This window comes from Natator depressus, chromosome 6 (assembly GCF_965152275.1).
Source record: "Natator depressus isolate rNatDep1 chromosome 6, rNatDep2.hap1, whole genome shotgun sequence".
Taxonomy (NCBI): Eukaryota; Metazoa; Chordata; order Testudines; family Cheloniidae; genus Natator; species Natator depressus.
Genome location: NC_134239.1, coordinates 73,856,673 through 73,884,556, shown reverse-complemented (window position 1 = coordinate 73,884,556; position 27,884 = coordinate 73,856,673). Strand labels below are relative to the sequence as shown.

Here is a 27,884-nt window from a genome sequence, read left to right as displayed (position 1 = left end):
CTTCAAAATGAGTTATACAGCATCAGTAAAGCACTCTTTTGTGTCCACTTTGGCTTTTTCCAAGTTCAGTAGTCAGCAAAGTATTAGTAGAACTTAGACATGAATTCATATACCAACAGTTTAAATTGGTTCTTTAAGAGGTTGCTTTTGCACAGTTCAAAGTTTGCCTGAGGGCTTCTCCATCTTCAGTTTAGGGAACAAGCAAGCTGTTTTGCAATTCATGTCAAAACTCTTACTAAGATAGCCTCAAGCCCTTTCTGTGAACGTTGGAGTGAAAGAACATTCTCCAATGTGAAGTCTCGTTTTTCAGACCTCATTAATTTCATATCAAGGGATGTAATATAAAGAACATATCTGTGTGAGAGCCTTAATCCTCAAGTAGATACATGCTTTTGTCACATGAACTCCAAAACTTTAATCCAGCACTTGCAAAGTTTTCTCCTCAGTGAATCTTGTATGTAAAGCAAGTGTATGAAGGTCTAAAACATTAAAGAAGTGAAAGGACAAAAGCTCACTATTTCTTTTTACCAGCTGCAGTTCACCTTGAGTAACTACTATGAGTAAAAAGATGTCAGGGGAAAGAAATGGCACAATAATGAGTCTTCCAGTTGACCAATAAGTATCAACTCCGGGCAATAGAGAGTGGGGGGAAGTTTCTTTTCTCACTGAATTATTCATTGGTCCAGTAATGACTCTTGAACAGATAAATTAAGACAGTCACTACACAAGGATTTTATAAGTTTATACAGATTCTGACATCTTTACTCATCGTATCACTTTTTTGACTTGACATTAAACACAGTACATTCCATTATAGCACAACCCATTCCCAGCCAGTTGTGAAAAGCAAATAGTAGGCAGCAGACACTTCCAACTAAGCTGCTCCTCCCCCACTTTTTTTTTAAACACACATTTAACTAGTAAAGCAGTCTATATATATATATATATATATATATATATATATATATATATATATATATTTATTTATTTTGCTGGATTGATAAATGAAGCTTTGGTTAGAATTCTGTTGATACCAATGACCAAGAATTTTGTTCATTTCACAGTCCAGTAGCTCCCTACCAGTCAAATTAAGACATGCTCTCATTCAGATAAGGCAGGGATGTGAAAGACACTGCATTTTTAATACTGTACTCTCTTATAAATGCCACAGAAACAGAACTTATGGTGGAAAGACATACATCGTTTACAAATCATTTGCCTAAGTTGGTTCTCCAGACAAGTCTTATCTTTACTGCTGGCACAAGGGATACAAGAGACAACCACTGTCCTCTTAACTAATCTGGTGAGACTAATGACCATCTGCAACATTCATTTGGAACCAATGCTTTTGTTACTATAGTCAAGCTGGATACTGACTAAAAGATGTGCATTTAACTTATAGTAATTATTCTAGTCACCCTCTGAAAGGCTTCCATTTATTGAGGTTGATTTTCTTTCTTGCCACCAAATCTAGGAGAAAACCTGACAGTTTTAATCTCTTTTAGAGCTCACTAACCTTGCAGAGTGATTCAAAGACTCTCACAATTGCATGTCAAAACAAAAATCAAAAGAAAGGAATTTCAAGATCATCTTTATGCATAATAGAGGAGCAGTAAGGGGCGTGAGAACATCTTTACTTTACAGTGTCTCTAAGAATTCGTTCTATAATACCGGTTAAGACACTGAAAAGTGACTAGTTTTAGCAGGAAATTTGGTTTCAAAATTACATGAGCATGAATTACAGTTCTTGATAAACTTCTATAGATAGCACTCAATTCTTCTAGTGAAAGGAGAACTTTGGTTCAAATTAACTTTTTAATTCTATTAGTTACAGTAATCTGAATAAATTACAAAAGCTTATTAGTGAAGAAAATCCAACTAAGGTCTACTTTAGAAATAACATCTCATAAGAAAAAGATCATTGGATGATGTCAACAGGTAAATGCAACTTCCACAATTATATCTGAAGTTGTCCTAGAGCAATGTCAAGTTTGGGAGCTGCTCTAAATCTCTTGTTCCTTAGGATGATCGTGTTGTTGAGATGTTCAGAGCCTTTGGGGGGTGAAAGGGTATTTACCTATACAAAAGATAAACATCAGATTGAGAAGACACTTTTCTACTTAGCCCTCAAAAGTTAGTGATTATGATCATGCAAATTAATCTCAAAATGAAGTAATACTCTAGAGCCTTACGCTTCCCACAGTGAAAATTTATACTCTAGTCATTTTATTTGCAAAGCAGAGGGGCCCCTATCCATGTAGGGGAAGAAAAAAGGCTGGCAATAGACCCTTCTGTGCAGAGTTGCAAAAGCACACCTATTAAGCTACTACAGTAATTGTAATTGCTGATTTAAGCATGAAGACAACTTCCATAATATTTTAAATTCAAAAACAATGTAGTCATTGGCTGGGTACATGCTACAGATCTACATTTCAGCTTCTGTTTTAAGTGCACAGTTGGCACTTCATAGAATTTCATTTGGACAAGCATGATCACTCGTTTCAAAATAGAAGAGAAAGTTGCCAGTCTAAAACCCCCAAGATTTTCCATAGCTGTTGAGTTATAGCGGTTAAACGAAAATATCACAATCAGTAAGACAAAATATAGCTGTAAACTGTGCTACTGAATTTGTTCCATTGTGGATCCATTTAGATTTAAGGTAGCTTGAATTTATCTTAATTAATCAGGAAAAAAACCAAACTTTTAACAACTAATTTTGTAAAAGCCATGTGTTAACTTTTGTTAGAGGAGGTAGCCTATAAGTTGTTAGATCTGAAAAAATACAGGTCTATTCTGGCTGTAAACATTTCTAGAGCAGTAGATATAAATATCCATAATAAAAAGTAGTGTGGAAAAAGTTGTTCTAGGAAAAAAGAAAACAGGTAAAATTATCTAAGCTTCAAAAGGAAAAACAGTAGAAACATTTAGTACATTTACTCATCTGTGTAGTTTAAATGATATAGAACTGAAGATTAATATATTACAAATCCACATACAATAAAAAAAGTGTTAGCTGTATAAATTCACTAGTCTGTTGACATTTGTAATAAGCATTTATCCAAACAAATTCAGGTATTTTTATATGCTAATTATGTCATACGCATCTGACGATTCTCCAAAGAACAGATATAGTGGAAACATTGATTTGATTTAAAAAAAAAAAAAAATGTGCAAATGCTTCACAAGTGAGTTTTACACAGTGTGAACCCCTGATTTTTAGAGCAGTTTTTCATCATGTCTTGATTTGTTGATTCTAATCGATATATTTTGTATCTTAATAAATTGGCTTTTTCGAACATCAGTAATTAAGGCATCTTGCTGTATACAGTTTCTTAATAGTGCAAACAAAAACCATCTTTAATAGTTTGATTAAAACAAGATACTAAAACATTTCAAAGTTTTTTCAACGTAACTGGAAAATAGCTGCACATTTTAACTTTTCTTGTGAAACAGTTTAAAACCTTCTTATGGCGGCGATTGGTCTTGTTGGTTCCTTATAACTGGTTCTGCAGTTTTGTCTTCGTGATGGTAGAATTTATATTCCTTTATGCAATATTGCAGTGAAACACAGCAGCACTTAAAATGACTTTACGAAGTAACTGAACAAATCCCAAATACAGCAAAGGCATATAGTTTTCATAGTGCACTTTCACCTCATTGAAGTAAAAGCTGCTCCTACTAGGCATTTTTCCACTTCAATGTGAAGTAGATTGTTAGGATTTTGTTAGTGGTTTCATTAAACAGTTTTTGAAAGTCCATTCCTCTTCTGCCAACAGTTCTTAGAAGAGATATATTTTGGAAATAGTGTATAAATCCAGGGATATTTAAAAGGATTATTTAGCCAGATATGCACTCCCCAGTTCTCCAAGCATCTCAGTGTAGCTGTAATAGATAAGCACCTACATCCTGAAAAGAAGAAAAAAAGTTAGTCACATTAATTCAATGCTGAAATAAAGAATGCATAAGGTAGGATGCATATTGTAATCATTTCAAAGTATACTACAAAGATATTGTAATTTGCACTGCAGTAGTGCCTAAGAGCTCTAGTCATGGACCAGGAGCCCTTTGCGCAAGGTGCTGTACAAACACAGAACAAGTAAAAGTAAGGCTCCAGTTTATGTAAAGTACAGGCAGGACCCTGTCTGCTGAAAAGCACATTGGGACCAAATTCCACAGCAACATCAATGTGGTCTGTTTCCCTTCTGCCCCATGCACACTCACATCTATGGCACATAGCTGAAAATACTCATGATGTAAAATTACTAGACTATTTTCAACAATATTTTTCTTCTTCTGCTATGCTCTCCAGGCATCCTAGCTCCACTCCCTGGGTGTCTGCTCCCCAGTGTTGTACAGGTGGGCTAAGAACTTCCTTCTCCCCGCACATGGCACAGAAAGGGGGCGTGTTTGTAGCCAGCTTCAATAGCTGATCTCTGGACTTTGGTTGCTGAGCTGCTCTTCAGGTAGCTCAGTTGACCAGCTTAAATTTTTTTTGCCTCCTACAACTCCATGGCTGCAATCTGGACTCCAGTTCTGCCTCCTTGACCCCCTTCTGCCCGGCTACATGGAACATTGCAGGGAGCATGCACTCCTTGTGGGGAAAGCTGGAGTGCAGCTACAGGCAGGTCCCAACAGGGCAGGAAAACAAAAGATATCAGGGGTCTGGATGCAGCAAAACGTCAAATTCCCTAATCATGGAATTGTAGACTTCACAAAGTTCCAACTGAGATAAATGAGGTAGGTCATACCCCTAAAGCTATTACGTTAGGCTATCTGCAGACTCATGAAGACAACACTGAACTGATTTACACTCTGGTCCTTTATGGTAGCCAAGGTAATTTTGGAAACATTTAGTTTTTGGTTTTTTTTAAAAAAAAGCTGAGATACGGGAACACAATTTTATGACAGAGATGAATTCTACAAAGGGTCCTGACTACAAGCAAACACCAACACTGTTACCTCACAATAAAATGCATAGTCTTTTGTAAATACTAGTCACTGCATCTCCATTTTTTCCCCTCCAATGAACAAGCAGCTAGTGAAAAGCTGTTTGGTGGGTGGGGTAAGTACTATATGAAAAGCTCACAGCTATGCATTTCTAAATATTAGTCAGTGCAAACTTCCGCCCCTCCCAGGTTTGTCCTCTTACTCTCTTTCTTGGACTCAGGAACCCCTCTTTCACACCATTGCTCAAAGCATGCAGCTGAGCCAATGCCTACCCTCCCTCCTTTCCCATACTTGATCCATGTCAGAGCTTTCCTGGGAAGAGGGCTCTGGCTAAGTGCAGCCCTGTTGATCCCAAATTGGTTTGTGTGAGGAGTACATGGTCCTACAGCTCTGAGTGCAAAGAGCAGCACCTGCAGAATTGGGTGCTCAGGCACTTGTCCCCTCAGTGGGCCTGTCACTGCACTAGGGTGAAGAGTTGCAATGAACAAGCAGCAGGGGAAGGCAGACATTTAGCATGCTTTAGAAAGCTGTGGGCTTCTTTCCTCAGCCCTGAAACATTTTAACTATCAAGCCTGTTACCCTCTCTCTTTGCCCAGCCACCCAACACTTAAACCCAAAGATGCAGCAGGTATTTAAGATTCTCGATCCTGCAGTACACACATATTGGTATGTCAATATTTAAAGAAGCACCTCTCTCCTTTCATATTCTACCTGCTTATCTAGGTTTTTATACTAATATCCAAGTGCCTTACTAGTATCAGATAAAAAAAACAACCTAACATATCTTTCTCTCCCCAATTGGGAGGAATGTGATTTTTTTTTGTTTTTTTAAAATAAAATGTTTATGGGAAAGCCAAACTAGATCCCCATGTCACTGCTAATAGATGAAACTGTAAAGCAGACATATGAGATTTCTCCAACCAAACTTTTCTGATTTATATGAATGTTAAATGAAAAATATTTTGAAGATTCTACATCTTGTAACACTTGTGGGATGCATACATATTTGATGTCAAGTTAGATGGATATTCAGTGTTACACTGATTCCTGAACATGACTGGAAACAAATTACCTTAGCTATATTACCAGTATATCCTGGAACCAGAGTTAGATGATTTTCTTGTTCCCACAATCCACTTAATTGTTGTTTTAAAATCTGAATATTTCTGGAAGAGAAACAGTCACAAGTGCACGTTTTATTTATCTGAATATCACTCTGGTAACAAGTGTTTTACGGTAGATATGTATTAGAGAATGTTATTCTACATCACATTAGTGGCAAGATCAAGACAGAGTGTAGACTTCTGGACTTATTATTTAAAGTGAAGTTCACCAGTTTTTGTATTACTTTCATGTATGAGTTTTGCATTTATTAAGACTAATATAAAATCACTGAGAACCTTTAAAAATGAAAGTTTTGAAGAACACTGTTTGCTTCACAAAATAAATCAACTTATTTTTAAAAAAGTCAGACAAGGTAATTAGATCATGCAATATTGTGCAGGAGTAAGAGTCACAAAACACATAAGAGGAGGTTACTTACTGTAATTGGACATTCAAGATGTATGGTCCCTATCTGCATTCCACATGTGGGTGTGCATGCACGCCATGCGCCTGAGTCCGGAAGTTTTCTCCAAGCAGTGTCCGTTGACCCGCACATAAGCTGTATGTCTCCTCGCGTTCCTGACTGAGGACATAAGGGGCAGCGCGGGTTGATGCCACTCCAGTTCCTCCTTTTACCGCAGTGTAGTCAAGTCCGAAGCAGAGGGGAAGGAGGCAGGTAGTGGAATACAGATAGCAACCACACATCACAAAGAACTTCTACTTATAAGAGTAACCTCCTTCTCTTTGAGTGATGGTCCCTATGTGGGTGACCTGCGAGCACTGATCAGGATGGTGTTGAGTGCGAGAAGGCTGATGCTAAAGCCATTTGCAATATAGCTCATCTCATGGCTGTGTCCATGCCTGCCACATGATCTAGGGCATAGTGTGTTGTAAACGTGTACAGACCACCACTTGTGGCTTTGCAGATATCTTGCCATGGAACAACAGCTAACGAAGCCAAGGAAGTGGGCTGTGCCTATACAGTATGAGCTGTAACACCCTCGGAGGGTGGGAGGGGGTTGATATTTTGTAGCATATCAGTATGCAGCCTGACACCCACTGAGAGATCCTCTGTGAATATATGGCTTGGCCCCTTGATCTTGCTGCCATAGCCACAAAGTCTTGAAAGGGTTTAGTTCTTTGTAGGTAGAATACCAGGGCCCGCCTGACATTGAGGGAGTGTAATCTCTTGTCTGTGGGGAGGCGTGTGGTTTTGGGCAGAACACAGATAAGTGAATAAACTGGTTGAGATGGAATTCTGACACAACCTTGGGGAGAAGTTTGGGGTGTAGTCTCAATGAAAGTTTTCATTTGTGGAAGACCATTTAGGGAGGGTCTGCCATCATGGCTGCTAGTTCACTGACCCTTCTGTCTGAAGTGATAGCAACCAGCCAGGAATGCCACTGTCATGGAAAGATGGGTCATGGTTCAGGTTGCCAAAGGTTTGAAAGGTGGTCTGGTGAAGGCTGAGAGGACGAGGTTAAGGTTGCCAAATCCACACCTCACTGGAAACAGTGGAAAGATTTTGAGCAGGCCTTTCATGAATCGTACTATTGTAGGGTGCGTAAAGATGGAGCATCTGTCCACTGGGGGAAGGGGAGAGAGGATGGTGCTAGGTGCTTCCAGGTGCACCTGGATCACGCTGAGAGTTAAGCCCAATGTTTTCAGGGAAAGGACGTAATCTAGGGTGACAAAGATGGTCACCATGTCTGGGGAATGGTGGTGGCAGTAGGCTCACTCCAGAAAGTGATGCCACTTTGCCTGATACCATGTTCTGGTGGATTATTTTCTGCTCTGGTTAAGGATCTGCTGGATCTGGGCAGAACACGCACAGTCTATGTCAGATGCCCATCCAAACACCAGACTCTGAGGATGTTTGAGTCTGCCTGGTCTTGTGTGAGAAGATCCAGTAACAACCGGAGCCTGACCAATGGTTGGGTAGAGAGCTTCAGGAAGTCTGTGAACCAGAACTGTCAGGGACAGTAGAGAGTTAGGAGGATGATGTGGCTCTGTCCCCACACACCTTCCTGAGAACTTGAGGCAACAGGGGAATGAGGGAAGGCATACTGAAGGTCGCCCATCTCAAGGGGATGCTCTCCTGCTCCAGGAGAGTCTCTTCCCATGGTGCCCCTTAAGGAATACATAAGGACCTTCTGATTCACATATGACACAGAGGTCCTAGGTGGGAGTACCCCACCATGTGAAGAGGGTGGTCAGTGTAGTTCCCATTGTGGAGAGTCCTGTTCAGTGCTTCTGCCAAGGAATTCTGGGTGCCTGGAAGATACAGAGCCTGTATGGTAACCTAATTTCTGATGCACCAATTACACAGTCTGATCGACTGAGCAGAGGGAACGAGATCTGGTCTCCTCCTGCCCCCTGCTTGTTCATGCAGACCACCATGGCAATGTTGTCTGAAAGGATTTGTATGTGGAGATCATATATGAGGAAAAGGAAGGCTTTGCAGGAGAGACGGACTGCCCTGAGTAACCTGGCTTCCCTCAGTGTCCACGTGCCCTGCACCATGCAGTGGTCCAGGTGGGCACCCCATCCTCGAAGATAGGCAACCATCATGATGGTGGCCTTCGGAGTGGGAGGCTTGAAGGGGATCCTGATCATGACCTTGATGGATTGGACCACCAAACAAGAGAGGTCAGAACATCCAACGGAACAGTGACTCTGGAGTCGATGTAGTCCCTGGTCAGCTTGTAGGTCAGGTGGAGCCAGGTCTGTAGGCACTACAGATGGAGTCTTGCAAGAGGCGTCATAGGTGCAGGCTGCCATGTGCCCCGAGAGAGAAGCATTAGCTGACTATTGTGTGGGGTTTGCTGCAAAGGTAGGCAATCAGGGTGCTCATCATTGCCAGGACGAAGGCCTATGCAGCAACTAAGTCCAGTCTCCAATAAAATTTATTGTCCGCATGGGTGGTAAAACGGACTTGTCTTCATTCACACAGATCCCTAGGGAGGCCAAGAGAGTCTTCTAAGAGATTGGACTGTGGAGAAAAATTGTTGTCACAAATGTCCCACAAGGAGTTAATTGTCCAGGTAAGGGAATAGCATCTCATCCAAGCCGCTCTGAGCACAAATACCTTTGAAAAGACGCATGGTGCTGTCGTTATTCCAAAGGGAAGGATGCGAAATTGATAGTGTTGATGTCCCACTATGAAACGAAGAAATTTCCTGTGAGACAGGTGGATGTCTATATGGAAGCGTGCATCTTTCATGTAGAGAGCTGTGAACCAAGCTCCCTCTTGGAGGGAGGAGATTATCGATGACAATGTAACCATGCGGAATTTCAGCTTTCTGATTAATGTAGTTAGCTGATAGGATTGGTATCCACCCTCTGCTTTTTTTCAGAATGAAGAAGTATGGTGCATAGAATCACCTTTCCTGGTATTGAAGTGGGACACCCTCTATCTCACTCTGTTTCCTGCTGAAGAATCAATTGATGGGAAGGATCCCTTGAAGGGGGTCAGGTGGGAATGAAAGAAACTCCATGGAGCATCTGTGATGGATGATCTCCAGTACCCAACTGTCTGTGGTGATTTTGCCCCAACTGTAGGCAAAAAAGGGAAAATGGCTGCTGAAGATGACTGGCAATCAGGTGGTTAGCATCGGAGACTGAAGCCACGGATCCCTGCGCAGCACTAGTCCGGTGGCCAAGGAACGGGAAGCAGTGTTGGCCGGCATCCACTACTGCCTGGAGGGTCTCCTTTGCCACCTGCCTCCCCACATCCACTAGGGCCTGGAACTGGGCCTGATCCTACACAGGGAGCTCGTCCCTAAACTCTGCCAGCCTGCCATACGTGTTGAAGTTGTACTTAGCTAGCACAGATTGGTAGTTCACTATGCAGAATTGCAGACCCACCAATGAAAGGGCCTTCCTGCCCAGGAGGGAGTAATCTTTTTGACCCTCTGCCCAGTGAAGTGTGCTGACAAGCTCATTCTGCAGCCTGTGAATTAGGGGCTGGGTCTGTGAAGAGGAAGTCAGCCCCTTTAGCCAGCCCAAAGTAGCATCCCTCAGCTGTTTTCGGAGGTGGAGGCACGTGATGCTGGAGTGTGTCACACTGTCCGGTTCCAGGATGGCCTTGTTTATAGGGAGGGCCACTCTGGAGAGTTCTAGTGCCTGGAGGATGTCCAGGAGATGTTGTTGAGGATCCTGGACTTCCTCCAGCAGAATATGCAAGTTGGTAGCCACCCGCTGCAGGTGTTCATGGTACTGCTGATCATCTGACGGAGAGAGCAGCAAATGGATGACTGCCTCGGCTAATGATGAGGTGGCTCCAGTTGGAACCAGTGGCACTGGTTCCACGTCTTCCTCCTCATAAACTGACGGAGCAGGCTGATGTGTGTGAGAGGCACGATAAAAACCTTGAAATGGTGCTGGGAATATGTAGTACAGGTCCCAGCGTTTCCAGTAGGGCCAGAACACGTGGTCCATTGGTCTGGGTGGGTCCATGGGGAAGCAATACCAGGCTTCCCTCAGGGGTCCTAGCCAGGTGGGTAGGGTTGCTTCAGTTGCCTGTTTAGGCTCCTGTGATGCAAAGGCGAAACTAGCTGAGTTAAGTCCTGGAATTCCTCAGAGTCGGATGACAGTTCCAGTGGAAATGGCAGGACCATTGGTACTGGAAGGTCCCAGTCCAATGAACGTGGAAGGGGCCTTTCCTGCAGCAGGAGCAGCAGTTTGTCCTCTGGTGTGGGGATGTCCTGGAGAATGGATGGGCTCGAGAGGAGTGGGGACTGTAAGTATGGCAGGAACACCACCTCTGGAGATAAGAATGTCTCTGAGTCTGCATAGTGCCCATGGAGACTCCGGAGGGAACCTGGCTCCATAGTCAGACCTGTCCTATGCAGGTGGTGGCAAAGTGGCACTGATGGAGTATCCAGAGCTGCAGTAATAGATGGGCACGCTAAGCGTCCTGGTACTGAGGCCACTGGCGGTCCTGAGAGATCCTGCTTCTTCTTAGTCTTACCCTCCAGCCGGGTTGGGGGCGGTCTTTGGCATTGGTTCCGCAGGATCTGCTTGTGACATCTCACCTGACCTTGCACAGCTCAGGGAGGGAATGCATCTCTTATGAGCTGTCTGCTGTGAGGATCTGCTGTTGTGCCCATGAGGGTGTTTCTTGCTCGTGTGGTGGGACTTGTCCTTACTCATCAGTGTTGGTAATTCTGCATTCAGGCATGTGGAGGCTGCTGGACTGGAGGGTCTCCTTGGCCAGGATCTGAGTGCATCTGTGGCCCCATTGCCTGTTCCAGTAGGAACTTGCCAAGCTGGAGATCAAAGGCCTCTTAAGTTCTGGACAGGAAGGGCTTATAGATGTTGCACACATCTTGCCAAAGTGTTTCTCCCGGACAGTATAGGCACTGTTGATGCTCATCACTGATGAAAAAGGAACAAGGGCAGGAGATGCAGTTCTTGAAGCCTGAGATCCTCGGCATACTCTCTGGGTGACAAGGGGTTGAGTCATACAACCATAAATAACTATATTAACTATTGTAAGTATAAAACTATTTACAACAGTCAAAAGCAACTCTCTTATCTGGATAAGAATGAAGGAGGAATACGGGTTTCGACTCAGATAATGCGGCAATAAGAGCGAACTGGAGTGGTGTCGGCCTGCACTGCCACATACACCCTCCTCTGTCAGGAGCATGAGGAGACGTATCGCACATGTGCGGGTCAGTGGACACTGCTTGGAGAAAGCTTCCGGACAGAGGCGCATGATGTGCACGCATACCCACATGTGGAATACACGTAGGGACCATCACTTGAAGAAGTGAAGTTTTTACTTTCAGGTTATTATATGTTGCCTGAAGCTTTTTCATTTTGGGAGAACACATATCTGAGCCCTTGTGATGATGGGACAAAACAGTCTGAATAAATTTAATGCAGCTTTTGAATAACTACACAACTACAGTAATGAGTGACAATACCATGATATCATACTCACCCATCTTTTACTTTTTCCATGTGTGCAGACAGTTCTGACCACCATCTCTTAATGACAGCTAGGAGCCAGTTTAGACCAACTATCACGTACCTGTAACAACATATTTAGATATTATGTACCTACCCTCCCTTTGGTGCAGATGGACACCATATCCACCAACTGAAAGGAGAGGTAAACAGACTCCCTTTTACTTGAGGGTTAACTAAAAGATTATAAAGCTCAGAAGGTGACACAACGCAATTGGAAAAATCATGAAGGAAAATCATTTCACATTTTAATTCCTTTATGTATTTTCTATTTTGAAATGATGAGGCAAGCTCACATAATAAAGGATGTTAAGATGTTCTGCATCAGAATGTTCCGTCAGTGAGTCTCATAACTTGGAATCAAGACTTTGGTGCTGGGTCTACAAGATTTTAGTGTTTGTGAATACATTTTGAAACATGGGCAAAGACAGCTTCCTCCTCTGCAGCTGTGGAGAACCCTTGGCTAAAACAAACAAACAAAAACAAAAAAACCTGCGCTTTTTGCACCACTCGGGGACTGGGCCTGGAGGAAACGGGGATAGGGATTTACACCAGAAGAGTAATCCCTGCAGAGGGCTTCCTGCATGGAAGCAGTGGGGAAGTGAACAGCAGGAGGATCCACTACTATGCAGAGATACTTCTGTGGGGGAGTTGAAGGGAAGAAAAGTGTATCAGCGCCCATGAAGACTACTTTACTCACTTTGGATTGGAGTAGGAGTTCATGACCAAGAGTCTGGTGGGGAATGATTCTTTTGAACCATTCTGAAGGTTCTGATATAAAAAATTAATATTGTGATTCATTTTGATACTTACTCTTCATATTTGCTTTTAAGCAGTGATTTTACTAAAGGAAATAGATCTACACAGCAGCCAACTGAAATATATGGTTTTTCTTCCTGTAAACTAAAATAAAGTAATGTTAAAGTACATGAACTTGGATCAATTCATTTGAACCTTGTTCAAACTCCCTCCTCCTGATTTTTTTTTTTTTACCTGCTAGTAAGTACCGGAAGGCAATCTACCACTACTCCAAGATCCTGTATCCTAGAGACATTAAGGAAAAATAGGTTAGATTACCAGTTGATTATCTTATACTGTGTAATTCCACTAGGATTAATTTTAAAAAAAACATCAGGAATTGTAGCTAAGTTACAAGTTGTTTCAAGTTAAATAAAGTTTACAGTGCTGCAGCAGGCTTGGGATGGCTACTGCATTGGAGAAGAATTTAAAAAATAAAAACTTAAAAAACAGACCACTCAGTTTACCTCACTAAATAGGCTATGAGTTCACTTATACTTCTCCTTCTCCAGAAGGTTAAAGCTACATTCAGTCTCAGATTTCTACTAAAAAGAACTTGTGCCATAGTATCATGGTCCTGGGAAACCTGTATTTAAGAAACAAAAAGGTTTTCAAACTTAAATATTAGTTAGTTATTGCACAATGAATTCCTGCAATATAATAAAGGCTATTACACTGACATAGTTTTTCTAGCCAAATGGTGACAAATCTTATTTGTGTAGAAGGAATTTTAAATTTTTGTAATACAGGTAAATCAAGTAATCTTCAAATGCAGAGGTCCAAAACACTAAATATTTTTTTTTAAACCAATAACAGCTCATAAGTGTCCCTTTAATAAAAAAATATGCAACACAAATAGATTTATTACTCTGGTCCATCATTTAAAAAATGTTCCTAAAGTTAGGTATCTAAGTAAGTGACCTGACATTCAGAGGTGTCAAGCACCTGCAAATCTCTCAGATTTCCATAGGACCTGCTAAATGTCCAGCAATTTTGAAAAAAAGTCATTGTACTTATTTAGGTGTCTAAACAAGGATTTAGGAGCCTATTTAAGAACTCATTACAGAAAATCTTGTCCCTATACAGTAATTTAAACCTATACATTCTTTTATGTACCTAGTTACAACACATCTTTGACTAACAACAGAGAAAGACTTTGGAAGATGTTTACAGCATTACGTCACCCACATCTCTCAATACATGGTCACCTAGGAAGTAGTACAGAGAATCTACACAAATATAAAAGGACAGCATTCAGCATTTAAGTGATTTTAATCATGGTTTTCTTTCAGGTCACTCATTAAAATTTATTATGGCATACATATTATCTGGCCTTCTGAGCCAATTACAAGAAGTGACACTGCATGCATTCACAGGGCTTGGTCAAATACTCCTGTGAAGGATATGGTTTTTCGTCTGCTTCCCACCCATTCATTCCCTGGCAGAAATTTACTTCCAAAACACTCACTTAACGTTCATTTCTTTTATTGGTCCATAAGTTAAGAATAATTAGTCTCTTTAAAAGCATCTGCAGCTAATGTAATAAAACCAAAATGAAAATAATGGACTGAGGTGATAGGCATCAACTGTATTAAAACAAAGACTTCTGCAAACTTGACTTACCTCTGAAAAAAATCCACTGTATTTTGATGAGGGACCTTGTGTTTGAGCGGAGCCAGAATCACTGGCATTTAATAAAAGCGTATGACTGTCGTGTAGTTTTGCCGGCAGATTACCTGCACAAGCCAGTTCATTTTCCTTATTTGCCATTTCACAGCCCCTGACTTTAGGGAACTGTTTTTTTCTGTAACAAGGTTTTGGAGTATAACAGTGAACTTTTCTTTTACAATATACTACTTTGAAAAGAAAAGGGGAGCTGGTCACAGTTTGTCCAACTGTTGTTCTGCAACAAGAGAATATTCATGAGAAATCAAGTAAAATGTTATGTATAATTCACAGTCATTAAACACTAAGATGTTTTAATGGATTTAAGCCTTAAACCTAGAGATTATTTTAATCAAATGATTTTATTTTCCAAAAACAGTAATTTGCTATCTTTCTGAAGCTTTAAGACTTTAATTAGGTCATTTGCATAGTGACAACTTCTGTTAATATCCCCCCCTGTATTTACCTGAAGGCCCATATGTATTCCAGGAATGAGAATAATTCAAGCAACAAAATTGAAGGGTTGATTTATGCCCTCAAAAGCAGAGTTCCTACATTGGATCTAATCTGATGGCTTTCCCTTTGGTGTGGCACAAAGCTCCCAAGAAAGAACTTAAAATCCACCCCAACAATGGAGTTGTTGACCACTACTATTCCTATAAGCTTTTGAAGGACCCTATATAGAAGTACAAGGATCTCAAATAATTTCTTGTTTTTATTAGTATTTTTAAAACAAAGATCCAAGAAACAGTTCTAAAAAGTGATAGTTTTGCCCCTTTTCCCCCTCAGATTCTAAACAGTAGCTCTCCTACCTGTTTGTGTAAGAAGCCAACTGTTGTGGAGATTTCTTACCCTATGGAAAAACAGTATTATAAGAAAGCTTAAAAAACAATTCCACGGTTAAACAGAACACCCCCACTTTTATTGCTTTACTAATGTTTTTCACCCCCCAACTGAGTACAGCAGTGGCCTTTGTTAATTTGTTCCCACTGGCTTGTATCTGTGAAAGATGCATAGGTTTGAAAAGGTGTAGCTACCCCTCCACAGTTGTCCTATTAGCACCTTGTTCAGAGATGGGATTATGACGTCTTTGGTGAGTGGTAGGATTGTGACATCAGAAATAATGTCCCTTTTTACAAGTGTGGTGGAGGAGTGTGATCAATATAAATTATCTAAATTTGGTAGTGAGATTGTGATAAAGAAAAGTCACCTGTATCAAATTAATTTACAAGCCACAAACCTTTTTAATATATTGATTGCCAGGATTGGGTAAGGATGGAGGCATAAAGAGAAAACATACCAGTTTATAGCTAGTTATATACAATATAATCTTGATTATTCCATCTTCACCTATCTGGAACAGGTTCATGTACCAGCATTCATGCATTGAATAAGTATGGATAATCAAAGGAATCAAAGGAAACTTCAACACTAAATTAAGATTTTACTGTATAGATTATAGACGAACCTTTTAAAAATTAAGCATATAAATGTTTGAAGATAACTAATCTTCATCACAAAAACCTTTAAAATGAAAATCACATTCTTGACAGTTTTCAGAGTAGCAGCTGTGTTAGTCTGTATCCGCAAAAAGAAAAGGAGTACTTGTGGCACCTTAGAGACTAACAAATTTATTTGAGCATAAGCCTTGTGCCTTGGGCAAGTTTTAACCTAAGCTGGTAGAAATAAGCTTAGGAGGTCTTTCATGCGGGTCCCCACATCTGTACCCTAGAGTTCAGAGTGGGGAAGGAACCCTGACATGACACGAAAGCTTATACTCAAATAAATTTGTTAGTCTCTAAGGTGCCACAAGTACTCCTTTCCTTTATTCTTGACAGTAATTTTCTCTTTTAAAAATTAACTTGTGACCTCCCACTTTATTTTAGTATTTGGAATCTCTAGCCAGTAGAGAATTTTAAAGAGGATTAAGGTTCTAGAGCAGAGGTGGGCAAACTACGGCCTGCAGGCCACATCCAGCCAGCGGGACCGTCCTGCCTAGCCCCTGGCCCCTCCCCCGCGGTCTCCCCTTCGCTGCCGCTCGGGCAGCACAGCCTGCACCCGCCCACCTCTCAGTCTTTTCAATAAACCTGTTCTGCCGCTGGCATGGTAAGGGGGCGGAGGTTGGATAAGGGGCAGGAGGTCTCAGGGGGCGGGAAGTGGGAGGGGGCCAGGCTGTTTGCAGAGGCACAGCCTTCCCTACCTGGCCCTCCATACCGTTTTGCAACCCTGATGTGGCCCTCAGGCCAAAAAGTTTGCCCACCCCTGTTCTAGAGTGATAAAGATTAAATATTTTCATATGAACACGTATTGTGTTCATAAGACTTGCAAAACTATATAAAGATTACCCAATTGCTTTAATATTCTATTTAAATCTATTGCTCATGTTAAAGTCTTTAGGAATTTTGTGCATATATTCAATTTAAATTTAAAATTTATGTTAACATCCACTTAGGGTTTGTCTACATGAACAATTAGTTTGCAGCAAGCTGGGGTGTGAATATACCATACACTAGCCTGCTGTGGACTAACAGTCCCTGTGGATCCTGGTGACACACATTAACAGTTCAGGAGTGTGCTCTGAACTAGGGCTGTTGATTAATCGCAGTTAATTCACGCAATTAACTCAAAAAAATTAGTTGCAATTAAAAAAATTAATCCCAGTTTTAATGGCACTGTTAAACAACAGAATACCAATTGAAATTTATTAAATATTTTTGGATGTTTTTCAACATTTTCAAATATATTGATTTAAATTACAACACAGAATACAAAGTGTACAGTGCTCATATTATTTTTATTAAATATCTGCACCGTAAAATGATAAATAAAAGAAATAGTATTTTTCAATTCACCTCATACAAGTACTGTAGTGCAATCTCTTTATTGTGAAAGCGTAACTTACAAATGTAGGTTTTTTTGTTATATAACTGCACTCAAACACAAAACAATGTAAAACTTCAGAGCTTACAAGTTCACTCAGTCCTACTTCTTATTCAGCCAATCGCTAAGATAAACAAGGTTGTTTACATTTGCAGGAGATACTGCTGCCTGCTTTTTATTTACAATGTCATCTGAAAGTGAGAACACGTATTTGCATTGCACTTCTATAACCGGCATTGCAAGGTATTTTTGTGCCGGATATGCTAAACATTCCTATGCCCCTTCATGTTTCGGCCACCATTCCAGAGGACATGCGTCCATGCTGATGACGGGTTTTTTTTTTTTTTTTTTAAACAAAGACAGTTACTTTTTCCGTAACTGGTGTTCTTCGAGATTGTCCATTCTGTATTAGGTGTGTGCGCTCGCCACATGCACCGGTGCCGGAAGTTTTTCCCTTAGCAGTATCTGTAGGTGACTGGCTCTGGCACCCTCTGCACTGGCGCCCACATGGCACGGTATAAGGGGTGCTACTGGCTCCACCCACCCTCAGTTCCTTCTTGCCGGAAACTCCGACAGTGGGGAAGGAGGTTAAAGGAGGACGGGTTGTGGAATGGACATTAGCAACACATCTCGAAGAACATCAGTTACGGAAAAGGTAACTGTCTTTTTTTCTTTGAGTGCTTGCTCATTAGGTGACTCCCAAGTAGTACCCCTGGAGGCGGGTAGGATTTTGTGGACATGTAGATTGCAAAACAGCTCTGCCGAACCCAGTGTCAGCCTGCTGAGTGATGGCATAATGTGCCATGAACATGTGTACAGAGGACCACGTCGCAGCTCTGTAGATGTCCTGGATAGGGTTGTGCGCCAGGAAGGCCACTGAGTGGGCTCTGACAATCGGCAGTGGCAGGACTCCCACCAGATCATAACAGGACTGTATGCAAGAGGTGATCCAGTTGGAAATCCTCTGTGAGGACACCGGAAGGCCCTTCATCCTATACTCAGTGGTGAGCTGGAGCCAGTTCGCGTGAACCAGTTGTTAAATTTTGAAGCCGGTTTAGAACTGGTTGTAAAAGAATACAAGGAACCAGACAGTGTGCTGTGAGGCAACTAGAAAGCTTTTGAATGCTGTAACAAGAAAACACTTAAGCACATGGTTAACTTTAGGCAATTTTTACTCACCCGGTGGCGCTCTGGGTCTTCAAAAGCACTTTGGCGGCGGGTCCTTCAGTGCCACCGAAGACCCGGAGTGACTGAAGGAACTGGTTCTTCAGCTTTTGGCAGCTCATCACTGCCTATCCTCTGTGGTGATGAAGAGCTGAGTCAACTTATGGAAAGGCTTGGTATGCTCTAGAAAAAAGCCAGGGACATTCGGGGCGTGCAGCCACCGCGAGGAAGATGTCCTGGTAGATACCACCTTCCACAGGAAAGCTGGGTGGGGCCTCAACTGGACCTTTTCCTTGTAGAAGGCTGTGTATGGCAGTTCTGAGATCAAGACTTTAATCTCAGACACTCGCCTTGCCGATGTCACTGCCACCAGGAAAGCAACCTTCCATGACAGGTGGGAAAGGGAGCAGGAGCCCAGCAGCTCAAAGGGCAGGCCTGTGAGCCTGGAGAGGACCAAGTTAAGATCCCACTGTGGGACGGGTTCGTACCTGCAGAAAGAATCTCTCAAGGCCTCTCAAGAATCTGACTGTCACGTCATGAGAAAACACTGTTTGGCCCTGGATTGGCGGGTGAAAAGCGGAGATGGCTGAGAGATGCACTCTAATGGAAGAGCGTGCCAGGCCCTGGTTCCTGAGATGAAGCAGACAGACTATATGGAAGAGCGCAAGGGAGAGATGCCATGCTTTAACACCCAGCAGGAAAACGCTGTCTATTTGGCCAGGTAAGTCACTCTGGTTGAGGGCTTCCTACTCCTTGGGAGGACCTGTTGGACTTCATCCGAGCAGATCTGCTCCTCCAGGTTCAGCCAAACAGCATCCACGCCGAGAGGTGGAGGAACAAGAGGCTGGAGTGCAAGAGCCGACCGTGGTCCTGTGATAGCAGATCTGGTCAGTTGTGCAGGGGCCGCTGTCAGGTTCATGAGCATGCCAAACCAGTGCTGGCCAGGCCAGGCCGGGGCAACCATGATAACCAGCCTCAGCAGGACCAGCCCCACAAACAAGCCAAGGGCTATAAGCGCAACCCGAGCCACCCGCCTCCGCCCTCTGCTCAGTCGGGCTCGACCTGTAACAAGCAAGGGGCCAAACAGTCCTTTTGAGGGTGCACCCGAGGGCGACCTACCAGACTTTTCCCCAGATTCATCTTTCCCGGTGTTCTCCAACTGCCTTTCCCTCCTCCTCCCTGCCTGGAGGGCTATAACTTTGGACCGCTGGGTCCTCAGTACAGTGGAGCAGGGTTAATTCCTCCAGTTCCTTTCTGCCCCCCGCCCCCTTCCCCCCACCTTCCCCATCCCTCTTCAGGGACCCCTCTCACGAGAGTCTCCTCCTCCAGTTTACAGTGGGCCCCCGACACTACCAGTTTGCAGTCCTCCCGTTTGGCGTAGCGACAGCACCAAGAGCGTTTACCAGATCCATGTCGGTGGTCAGGGGCGGCGAGTTGTATGGGCCTGTGGTGCCCAGACTCCAGCAAATTCAGGGCCCAGGGGGCTGGGCTCCACCAATTTTCGGGGCTGAATCTCTCCCCCAACCCTGCCTGCCGCCCCCGCGCACCTCCCCCAAGTGTCCCTGCCTGCCCTGGCTTGCCCCCAGCCCTCTCCTTTTGGTTATGGAAGGTAGGAGATAGTCCCCTCACATTCTTCTTCGGCTTCATGACCATGGAGGGAGACCGGTGCTGGCTCGTGAACGGCGCCAGCGGAGCACTGTGTATGGAGGCAACGGTGCTCGGTGCGGAGTCAGACTGCCCGAGTGAGTGCTGACTCCATTAGGAGTGCCCTTAGACAATTTTCACACTCCTTCTTCATCCTAGGTTAAAGGACTTGCAGATATGACACTTGTCGCTTATGTGCCCCTTGCCTAAGCACCTCAGGCAGCTGATGTATGGATTCCTGATGGGCAAAGGCCATTTACAGCAAACGCAGGTCTCAAAGCCTGGGTCATGCCCGCTCCCCTGGCTGAGTCCTGTCTAGGACTACGAAGACTTAAACTACTACTAAGGGTAACTAACTGTAACAGTAACTATCTACAACTATACGACAAGTTCTACAGAGTCTGCGCAAACAGAGAATGAGACAACGCTAGCGCTAGCCGAAGCAGCAGATGTTCCAGCACCATCACTAGCAGCAAGAAGGAACTGAGTGTGGGCGGAGCCAGCGGTGCCTCTTATACTGCGCCATGCAAGTGCCACTCCGGGGGTGCCACAGCCAGTCCCCTACAGATACTGCTAAGGGAAAAACTTCTGGCACCAGTGCATGTGGCGAGCACACACACCTAATATAGAATGGACATGAGCAAGCACTCGAAGGAAAAGAATGCATTAATTAAATTTTGACTGAGCTTCTTGGGGGAGAATAGTATGTCTCCTGCTCTTCTTTTACCCACATTCTGTATTTAATATTATAGCAGTCTCAGATGACGACCCAGCATATGTTGTTCATTTTAAAAAAATTTTCACAGCAGATCTGACAAAAACGCAAAGAAGCTACCAATGTGAGATTTCTAAAGATAGCTACAGCACGTGACCCAAGGTTTAAGAATCTGAAGTGCCTTTCAAAATCTGAGAGGGATGAGGGTGGGAGCATGCTTTCAGAAATCTTAAAAGAGCAACATTCCGATGTGGAAACTACAGAACCCGAACCACCAAAAAAGAAAACCAACCTTCTTCTGATGGCATCTGACTCAGATGATGAACGTGAACATACGTTGGTCTGCACTGCTTTGGATAGTTATCGAGCAGAACCCGTCATCAGCATATTCTTGTTTCCGTTAGCTACCCTGCCACTGTCCTCAAGCTCCTTATTAAAAACTAAGGCAAAGTATTTGTTTAGGGGTTGGGCCATACCTAGATTATCTTTCATCTCCACCCCATCCTCAGTGTTTTGGGGTCCCACTTCTTTCCTTGTTTTCTTTTTTTACTATTGATTTTAATTTCATTTGCAAGGTCTACGTGGCTTTTGGCAGTTCTCAATTTCCCTCTATACTTTCTGGCCTCCAAAAGGTAGCTTTACCTGCTTATCCACACCTTCTTCCATTCATTGCTGGCATTCTGCTTTCTCTTGTTTGAAATGTTTGTTCATCTAGGTTGATCAGCAGCCCTTCCCTATGAATATTTTTCCTTTGCTTGGGATGCAGGCTCCAGATAGTATCTGCATCTTTAAATCAAAGTTGCAGAAACTAAATGCTAAGCCTCCTCCACATTCAGATCCTTGAGTTCTTCAGTCCAGTCCACTTCCCTAACTGATTTCCTTACATTTTTAAAGTTTGCCCTTTTGAAATCTAGGACCCTAGTTGCAGTCCTATTTTTGTTTATTCTTCCATTTAGTTTAAATCAAATGAATTCATGATCACTTGAACCAAGAATGTCCTCACTACTTACCAATATTAAATCTAAAATGGTATCACCTCTTGTTAATTCAGTGACTACTTAGTGAACAAAGCTATTGGCTATCACCTCCAGCAATATCTGGGCTCTACCATTAGTAGCACTTGTCCTCCAATCTCTATCTGGGAAATTAAAGTCTCCCATAATCACAAAATTCCCAGGAATATTTTTTTAATTAAAATATTTAACCATATCCAGATTGGATACTGGGGGTCTGTAGCAAACCCCAAGCACCATGCCAGGGAGAGGCTCTTTCTTTTTTTTCCGCAAAGTGATTGTGTCCCAGACTCTGTTTTATCCATTCCATCACTTCTAATTTCTTTACAGTCTACCTAGCCATTAATATACAATGCTACTCCATCACCTTTACTTTTATTTCTGTCTTTCCTGAAAGCACATCCCCTTAAGTACCTGTATTCCAGTCATGACTGTCCACTGTTTCTTCATTATCCCTCTACCATCTGGTTTCACTTCCCGCACCAGTAGTTCTAGTTCCTCCATTTTGTTACCAGGTTTCTTGCATTCATGTACAGACATCTTAGTTGTTCCTGCTTGGCTTCCACCCAGATTTTTCAGGTGATTAGGTACAGTCACTTTACTGACAGTATCTTCTACCTGATATGGTCTTCGGTATTGGCACCATGTTTCTTCTGTTGTCCATTCTCCTATGACATGTTCCTTTTTCCATTGCTGTATTCTTTGTTACTTGATTTTCCTCCTGCTCAATATTAGAATCAGGTGTGGAGACTACATGAACATCTCCCCTCTCCCCCAAATTCCTAGGTTAAAGCTCTTTTAAAATCAGTTGTGGCTTCCAATGACAGAACATCTATAAGCTCTCCTTATAGCACCAATGCCTGGGCTACTGACAAGTTGATCATCAGTTTTATCTCGCTTATGCTCTCCTCCTCCAGGGACGGATAGAATCCCATTGAAATTTACCTGCGCTTCCACTTCTTTAAGCGACTTCCCCAGCCTGGCGTAGTCTTCTTTGATGGATCCCAGGGAGAATGGAGCAGTCTCATTTGTTTCCATATGAAGGACAATCAGTGGATTCTTTCCTACTCCCATTAGGATCCTCTTCAGCCTCAGGTTCACATCCCATATCTTAGCTCCCAGCAGACAACACACCCTTCTTTTCTCCAGATCAGCTCTGGTGTCAAGCCTGCCTCTTCTTCTTAGTAGGCAGACCCCAGTCATGTAGACCTGCCTCTTCCTGGTGTTGGTGCAAGTCTCTGGCCTTCCACCATTTGTTCTTTCTGGATACAGTCTTCTTGTCTTTCTTACAATCTTCTGCAAGTCATCCTCTATTCTCCTGGGGCTCCAAACTCCGTCTCTCTTCTTGTAGGACTAGCCACTCTTTTCTTCTTTCTTGCTCTCTCATCGTCTGCTGTGCCCCTTCGTTTTCCAGCTTAGCACAACTGTTCATCAGCTCTATTTCTCCTTCGCTAACAGGTCTTTTCCTCTGCCTTGTTCTCATAGTCACATACTTCCACTGGCCACTTTCCTCATGCAGCAGTCTACCCTCATAGTTCTATGGTTCAGCATGCATCTGCAAGTCTTATGTTTTCCCTTCAGCCTCTTCTCTCCTTCCCATCATCATTTGCTCAAATCCCCTTCAAAACTCAACCATAGTTTCTAGCTGCATCGCCAACCCTTGGATATTCTCTTCCATTGCATCATCTATCTGGTGGAACTTCATACAAATAAAGCACCTTTCAGGTACCCTCTCCAGAATAATGTACATCCTGCAACTTTCATGTAGTCATCTTCTCTCTTCATTTCAATAGAATTGATATTCCCCTTTTGTGTCCAGCCTGAAAAGCGTGGTGGAACATATCTCAGTGTTTGGGTGAGATGATGTCAGGAAACTGGTTGAGACCCAATCCAGATGAGATGACAACGGATTACGGTGGTTTGGGAAAAAACAGCCAGATGATATCTAAGGTGATTCCCACTGTCCTAGTTGAAGGTGTATGTCTAATTTGTTTTAGAAGTTTTTGACTTGGGGTCTGTTTAGATTCCCAGCTACTTTTACATTATCAAATTGCAGCAGTAACCAGAGGACTGCTTTCTTCCAGGCAGGTCCAGATGCTAACTTTGCTGTCAATGCCCTTCTCATCTCTAGATCAAACTATTGCAGAACCCTACATAGTGCTGCATCTTAGCTTCAGCTTCTGAATAGCTCTACTGTACAATGTGGTGGCAAACTTGTTTAAGCTCCACGGTTTGCACTGGTACCTTTTGACTTCTGGGTTTTATTTAAGGTGTTTTGGACTGCCAAAGCCCTATTTAAGAGACTGGTTCTCTTTCCATGCAATATTACCTTGATCAGTGGATGTGTTTAAGCTGGAGCTTTCTTGGTTTTATAAAAGAGTCTCCAGTGGTAGGAATCTCCACGAGGGCCCTCAGCTTTGGAGTCACTCCCCCATCTTGGTGGGAAGAGCATAAATTTATTGACTTTCATTTAATACTGCAAAACCCATCTTTTCATACAGGCATCTGGAGAGGGCTGAGGTGATTGGGGCTTGGGGTTTCTTTTGAGTTTCTCAGCATAGGGAGATTGTGATTTTGTAATGGTGTCTTGTTAGCTAGTTGTTTTGTATTTGCTGCTTTTTTTTTTTTTGTTATGACTATGCATTATAACCTTGGGACAAAAATCTCTGCCTTGATTTAGTTTATTTAAAGTTAGAGCTAAATTAACTAGCATCAAATTTATAGTTTTAGGTAAATAAGTTTACCTGAGGAAATAGTAACAAAGTAAATAAACTTACCTCCTTCATGTTCTTATTAGTGGAATGAGAGATCCTTTTTCTGAGATCAATGTGATGGCCCTTGGTATGCAACAGGTTCCATTTTCTAACATTGTGGGCTTCAGATGCCATAATCTCCTAAATCCCTAGTTTTCAAGACAATTTACAAATTAGAGAATTGAATTTTTAAACGTCAGTGAATTTTAAAAATTCAGTTTTTTTACCTACAGATCTTAGAGATTGTTAAGACAAATTAAAATAACTATACAAATCCACAAAACATTCTGGGTAATTTACAAAATGTAGGGGTGCCATTATTTAGCAGACATTAAAATGAGGTCTTATCACGGGTGGCAGTCATGGAGAACATTTGAAGTTCCACCCTTCGTCTACTTGTTTTGTAAGCAGTTAGTGGGAGGAACCTTATCTAAGGCACTTGGAAGACTGGTGCTGCCATACAAAACAACAAACTTCGGATAAACACCTGGCAACAATAAGTAATTAACAAAACTGCATGGCTAATATTTCATTAAAAAAAGTGTTAATTTGATTTCAAACTAGTTAATCATTTCTGCTACTAGCTCACAGGGCTACCATCTAGAAGAAAATCTAAACAATTCTACCAGGAAAGAAAACACAGACAGCAATTGGATGCAAGAGATTCAGAAGGGAAAAATGAACATCTAACCTGTATGCAAGAGGGAAGACAAAATGGTGGGGGGGGGTTTAGGGTGAGTGGAGGTGAAGGAGGAAGTTAGGTAGGGTCAAAATGTAAGTCACCCATAACAAAGACCTACCCAGATTTGGTAGGTAGGCGCCAGCTTCAAGTTCACTGATCTTTCAAATCTTTTCATTACTAGTTTTTAGCATGCAACATTAGGTTATAAATGGACACTGGGTAATTCATTTAATTTAAAACCTATAGCTTCCCTCCCCATACATTGCCTAGAAGAACACGCCAACTGTAGAGAGATGCAAGTATTTGTCAATAATAAGTACAATAGCCAAACGGTTCTGTAGAAAGTGCCTACCAGGTATGTTTAAATTTTTACTTGTTGCATACAATATTACAGAAAAATGACAAGTGTATTATGAATAGGACACCACATCGAAGAAATCCATGGACCAGAGAATGTGGTATTTATCTACACACGGAAAATCCACTGCAGAAGAATGCATTCATAAGGTTACAATATCTTACAGTATGTTAGATACCAGCCCATAAGAAGAACTTTACTGTTTAAACAAACTGAAGTGCTAATGATTAAACAAACAAGTATTAAAAATATGATGGGAAATTAGTTTATTTGTTCATAAAACATTACAATCAATATCTTTGTTAGCAGCTTCAACAGAGAAAGCTCAAGGCTACTCTCCCCCTTCACCCTTAGAAGGCAGTCTGTAGATCAGGGGTTGGCAAACTACTGCCCATGGGTTGGATCTGGCCCACCAGCCGTTTTAATCTGGCCCTCGAGCTTCCGATGGGGAGCAGCGTCGGGGCCACTCCACGCAGCTCCTGGAAGCAGCAGCATTTACCCCCTATGGCTCCTATGCGTAGGGGCAAGAAGTGCGGCCAACGGGAGCTTCGGGAGCAGCAGACAGGTCAGCGTGCAGCAGAGATGTCTGGCCTCACCTCCGTGTAGGAGCTGGAAGGGGGCGGGGCACGCCGCTGCTTCCGGGAGCCGCTTGAGATAAGCGCTGCCCAGAGCCTGCACCCCATAGCCACCCCACCGCACCTCAACCCCGTGCTCCAGCCCGGAGCACCCTCCTACACCCTAAAGTCCTCATCCCCAGCCCCACCCAAGAGCCCACATCCCCAGCCACAGCCCTCACCCCCTCCCACACCCCAAGCCCAATTTCGTGAGCATTCATGGACCGCCATACAATTTCTATACCCAGATGTGGCCCTTGGGCCAAAAAGTTTGCCCATCCCTGCTGTAGATGAAGGTTGAAATGCTGTGGCAAGGTAGGCTGGTGAAGTTTGGACGTCTACTGTTTGCACAGTACCCATTCTAGAGATAAACTGAGATCTGTGTGTGGCACCTTTCAACAGCATTCAATTAAGACTCGCCTCTGCTGTGATGCCTACAAACCCATGACAGCTGACGATACGTGGGCAGGAGGTGAGCTGTGACTACTGCTTACTCTGGAAAAACTTGCTTGTTTCACTGTTAGATGTGAACATGAGCATCTTCGTTCATTATGTAATCTATTCCTGACAGTATTCTTTCACACAAATGGTGTAATAAAATTAGCAATAATTAGATATTGTATTTAAATATTCTGTTTAATAGTAGTGCCTTTTACATTACCTGTTACGTAAATGTATATGTAACATGCAAAAATTAAAGATATAAGAAAGCCACCAGTGGCACAGTTAGAAATGAATGCCCTACAGCATAAACCTAATTAAGTAGTCTAAAATCAATCATAAGGGTACTATATGCTTGATCAATAAAAAAAACAAAACCAAACAAACAAAAAAAAACCCCACCCAACACACACGCTCTGTGAAAGCTGTTGATACAATAGCACAGGGATTGGCAACCTTTGGCATGCGGCCCGCCAGGGTAAGCTCCCTGGTGGACCGAGCCGGTTTGTTTACCTGCTGGATCCACAGGTGGGAGCTGGCAGGTAAACAAACCGGCCCGGCCTGCCCGGGGACTTACCCTGGCAGGCCGTGCGCCAAAGATTGCTGATCCCTGCAATAGCATATCAGTTTGGTCAATGACATCACAGTGCCATTGAAGTAGGAAGATAATCTGGGGATATCCAGGAAAATTCATCTGAAATAACTAAGGGTGTGAATCTGAAGTGGATTAGTTAGACCACATTAAATCACGGTGTGAACACCCTCACTCAGGGCATGTCTACATTTACCTCCGGAGTGATCAATCCAGAGGGGATCGATTTATAGCGTCGAGTTAAGACGCGATAAATCGACCACCGAGCGCTCTCCCGTCGACTCCGGTACTCCACCGGAGCGAGAAGCTCAGGCAAAGTCGATGGGGGAGCGTCAGCAGTTGACCTACCGCAGTGAAAACACCGCAGTAAGTAGATCTAAGTACATCAACGTCAGCTACATTATGCACGTAGCTGAAGTTGCGTAACTTAGACCGACTCCCACCCCCACCCCCTCAGTGTAGACCAGGCTTCAGAATTAAGGAGCCTTAATTCAGTTCAGCTTCAGTCACTTTGTTATTCACTTCATACCCCTAGTTA

At 42.8% G+C, this 27,884-nt stretch overlaps 1 protein-coding gene across 2 annotated transcripts in view; it reads right to left on the bottom strand.

Annotated features, from left to right (window-relative positions):
* Positions 1-875: 875 nt before the first annotated feature.
* KATNBL1 (katanin regulatory subunit B1 like 1) overlaps positions 876-27,884 on the bottom strand; it is a 55,512-nt gene continuing 28,503 nt past the window's right edge. Inside the window, exons 4-12 of one of the 2 annotated variants that reach the window (XM_074955729.1) lie at positions 24,684-24,808; positions 15,303-15,343; positions 14,449-14,728; positions 13,293-13,411; positions 13,021-13,071; positions 12,841-12,930; positions 12,002-12,091; positions 6,020-6,113; positions 876-3,906 (exon numbers count right to left, since the gene is read on the bottom strand). In XM_074955729.1, the coding sequence (XP_074811830.1) occupies positions 3,874-3,906; positions 6,020-6,113; positions 12,002-12,091; positions 12,841-12,930; positions 13,021-13,071; positions 13,293-13,411; positions 14,449-14,728; positions 15,303-15,343; positions 24,684-24,794 (909 nt within the window). In that variant the 5' untranslated portion in view covers positions 24,795-24,808 and the 3' untranslated portion in view covers positions 876-3,873. The remainder of the gene's footprint in view (positions 3,907-6,019; positions 6,114-12,001; positions 12,092-12,840; positions 12,931-13,020; positions 13,072-13,292; positions 13,412-14,448; positions 14,729-15,302; positions 15,344-24,683; positions 24,809-27,884) is intronic. The other variant, XM_074955728.1, reaches the window with a different exon arrangement.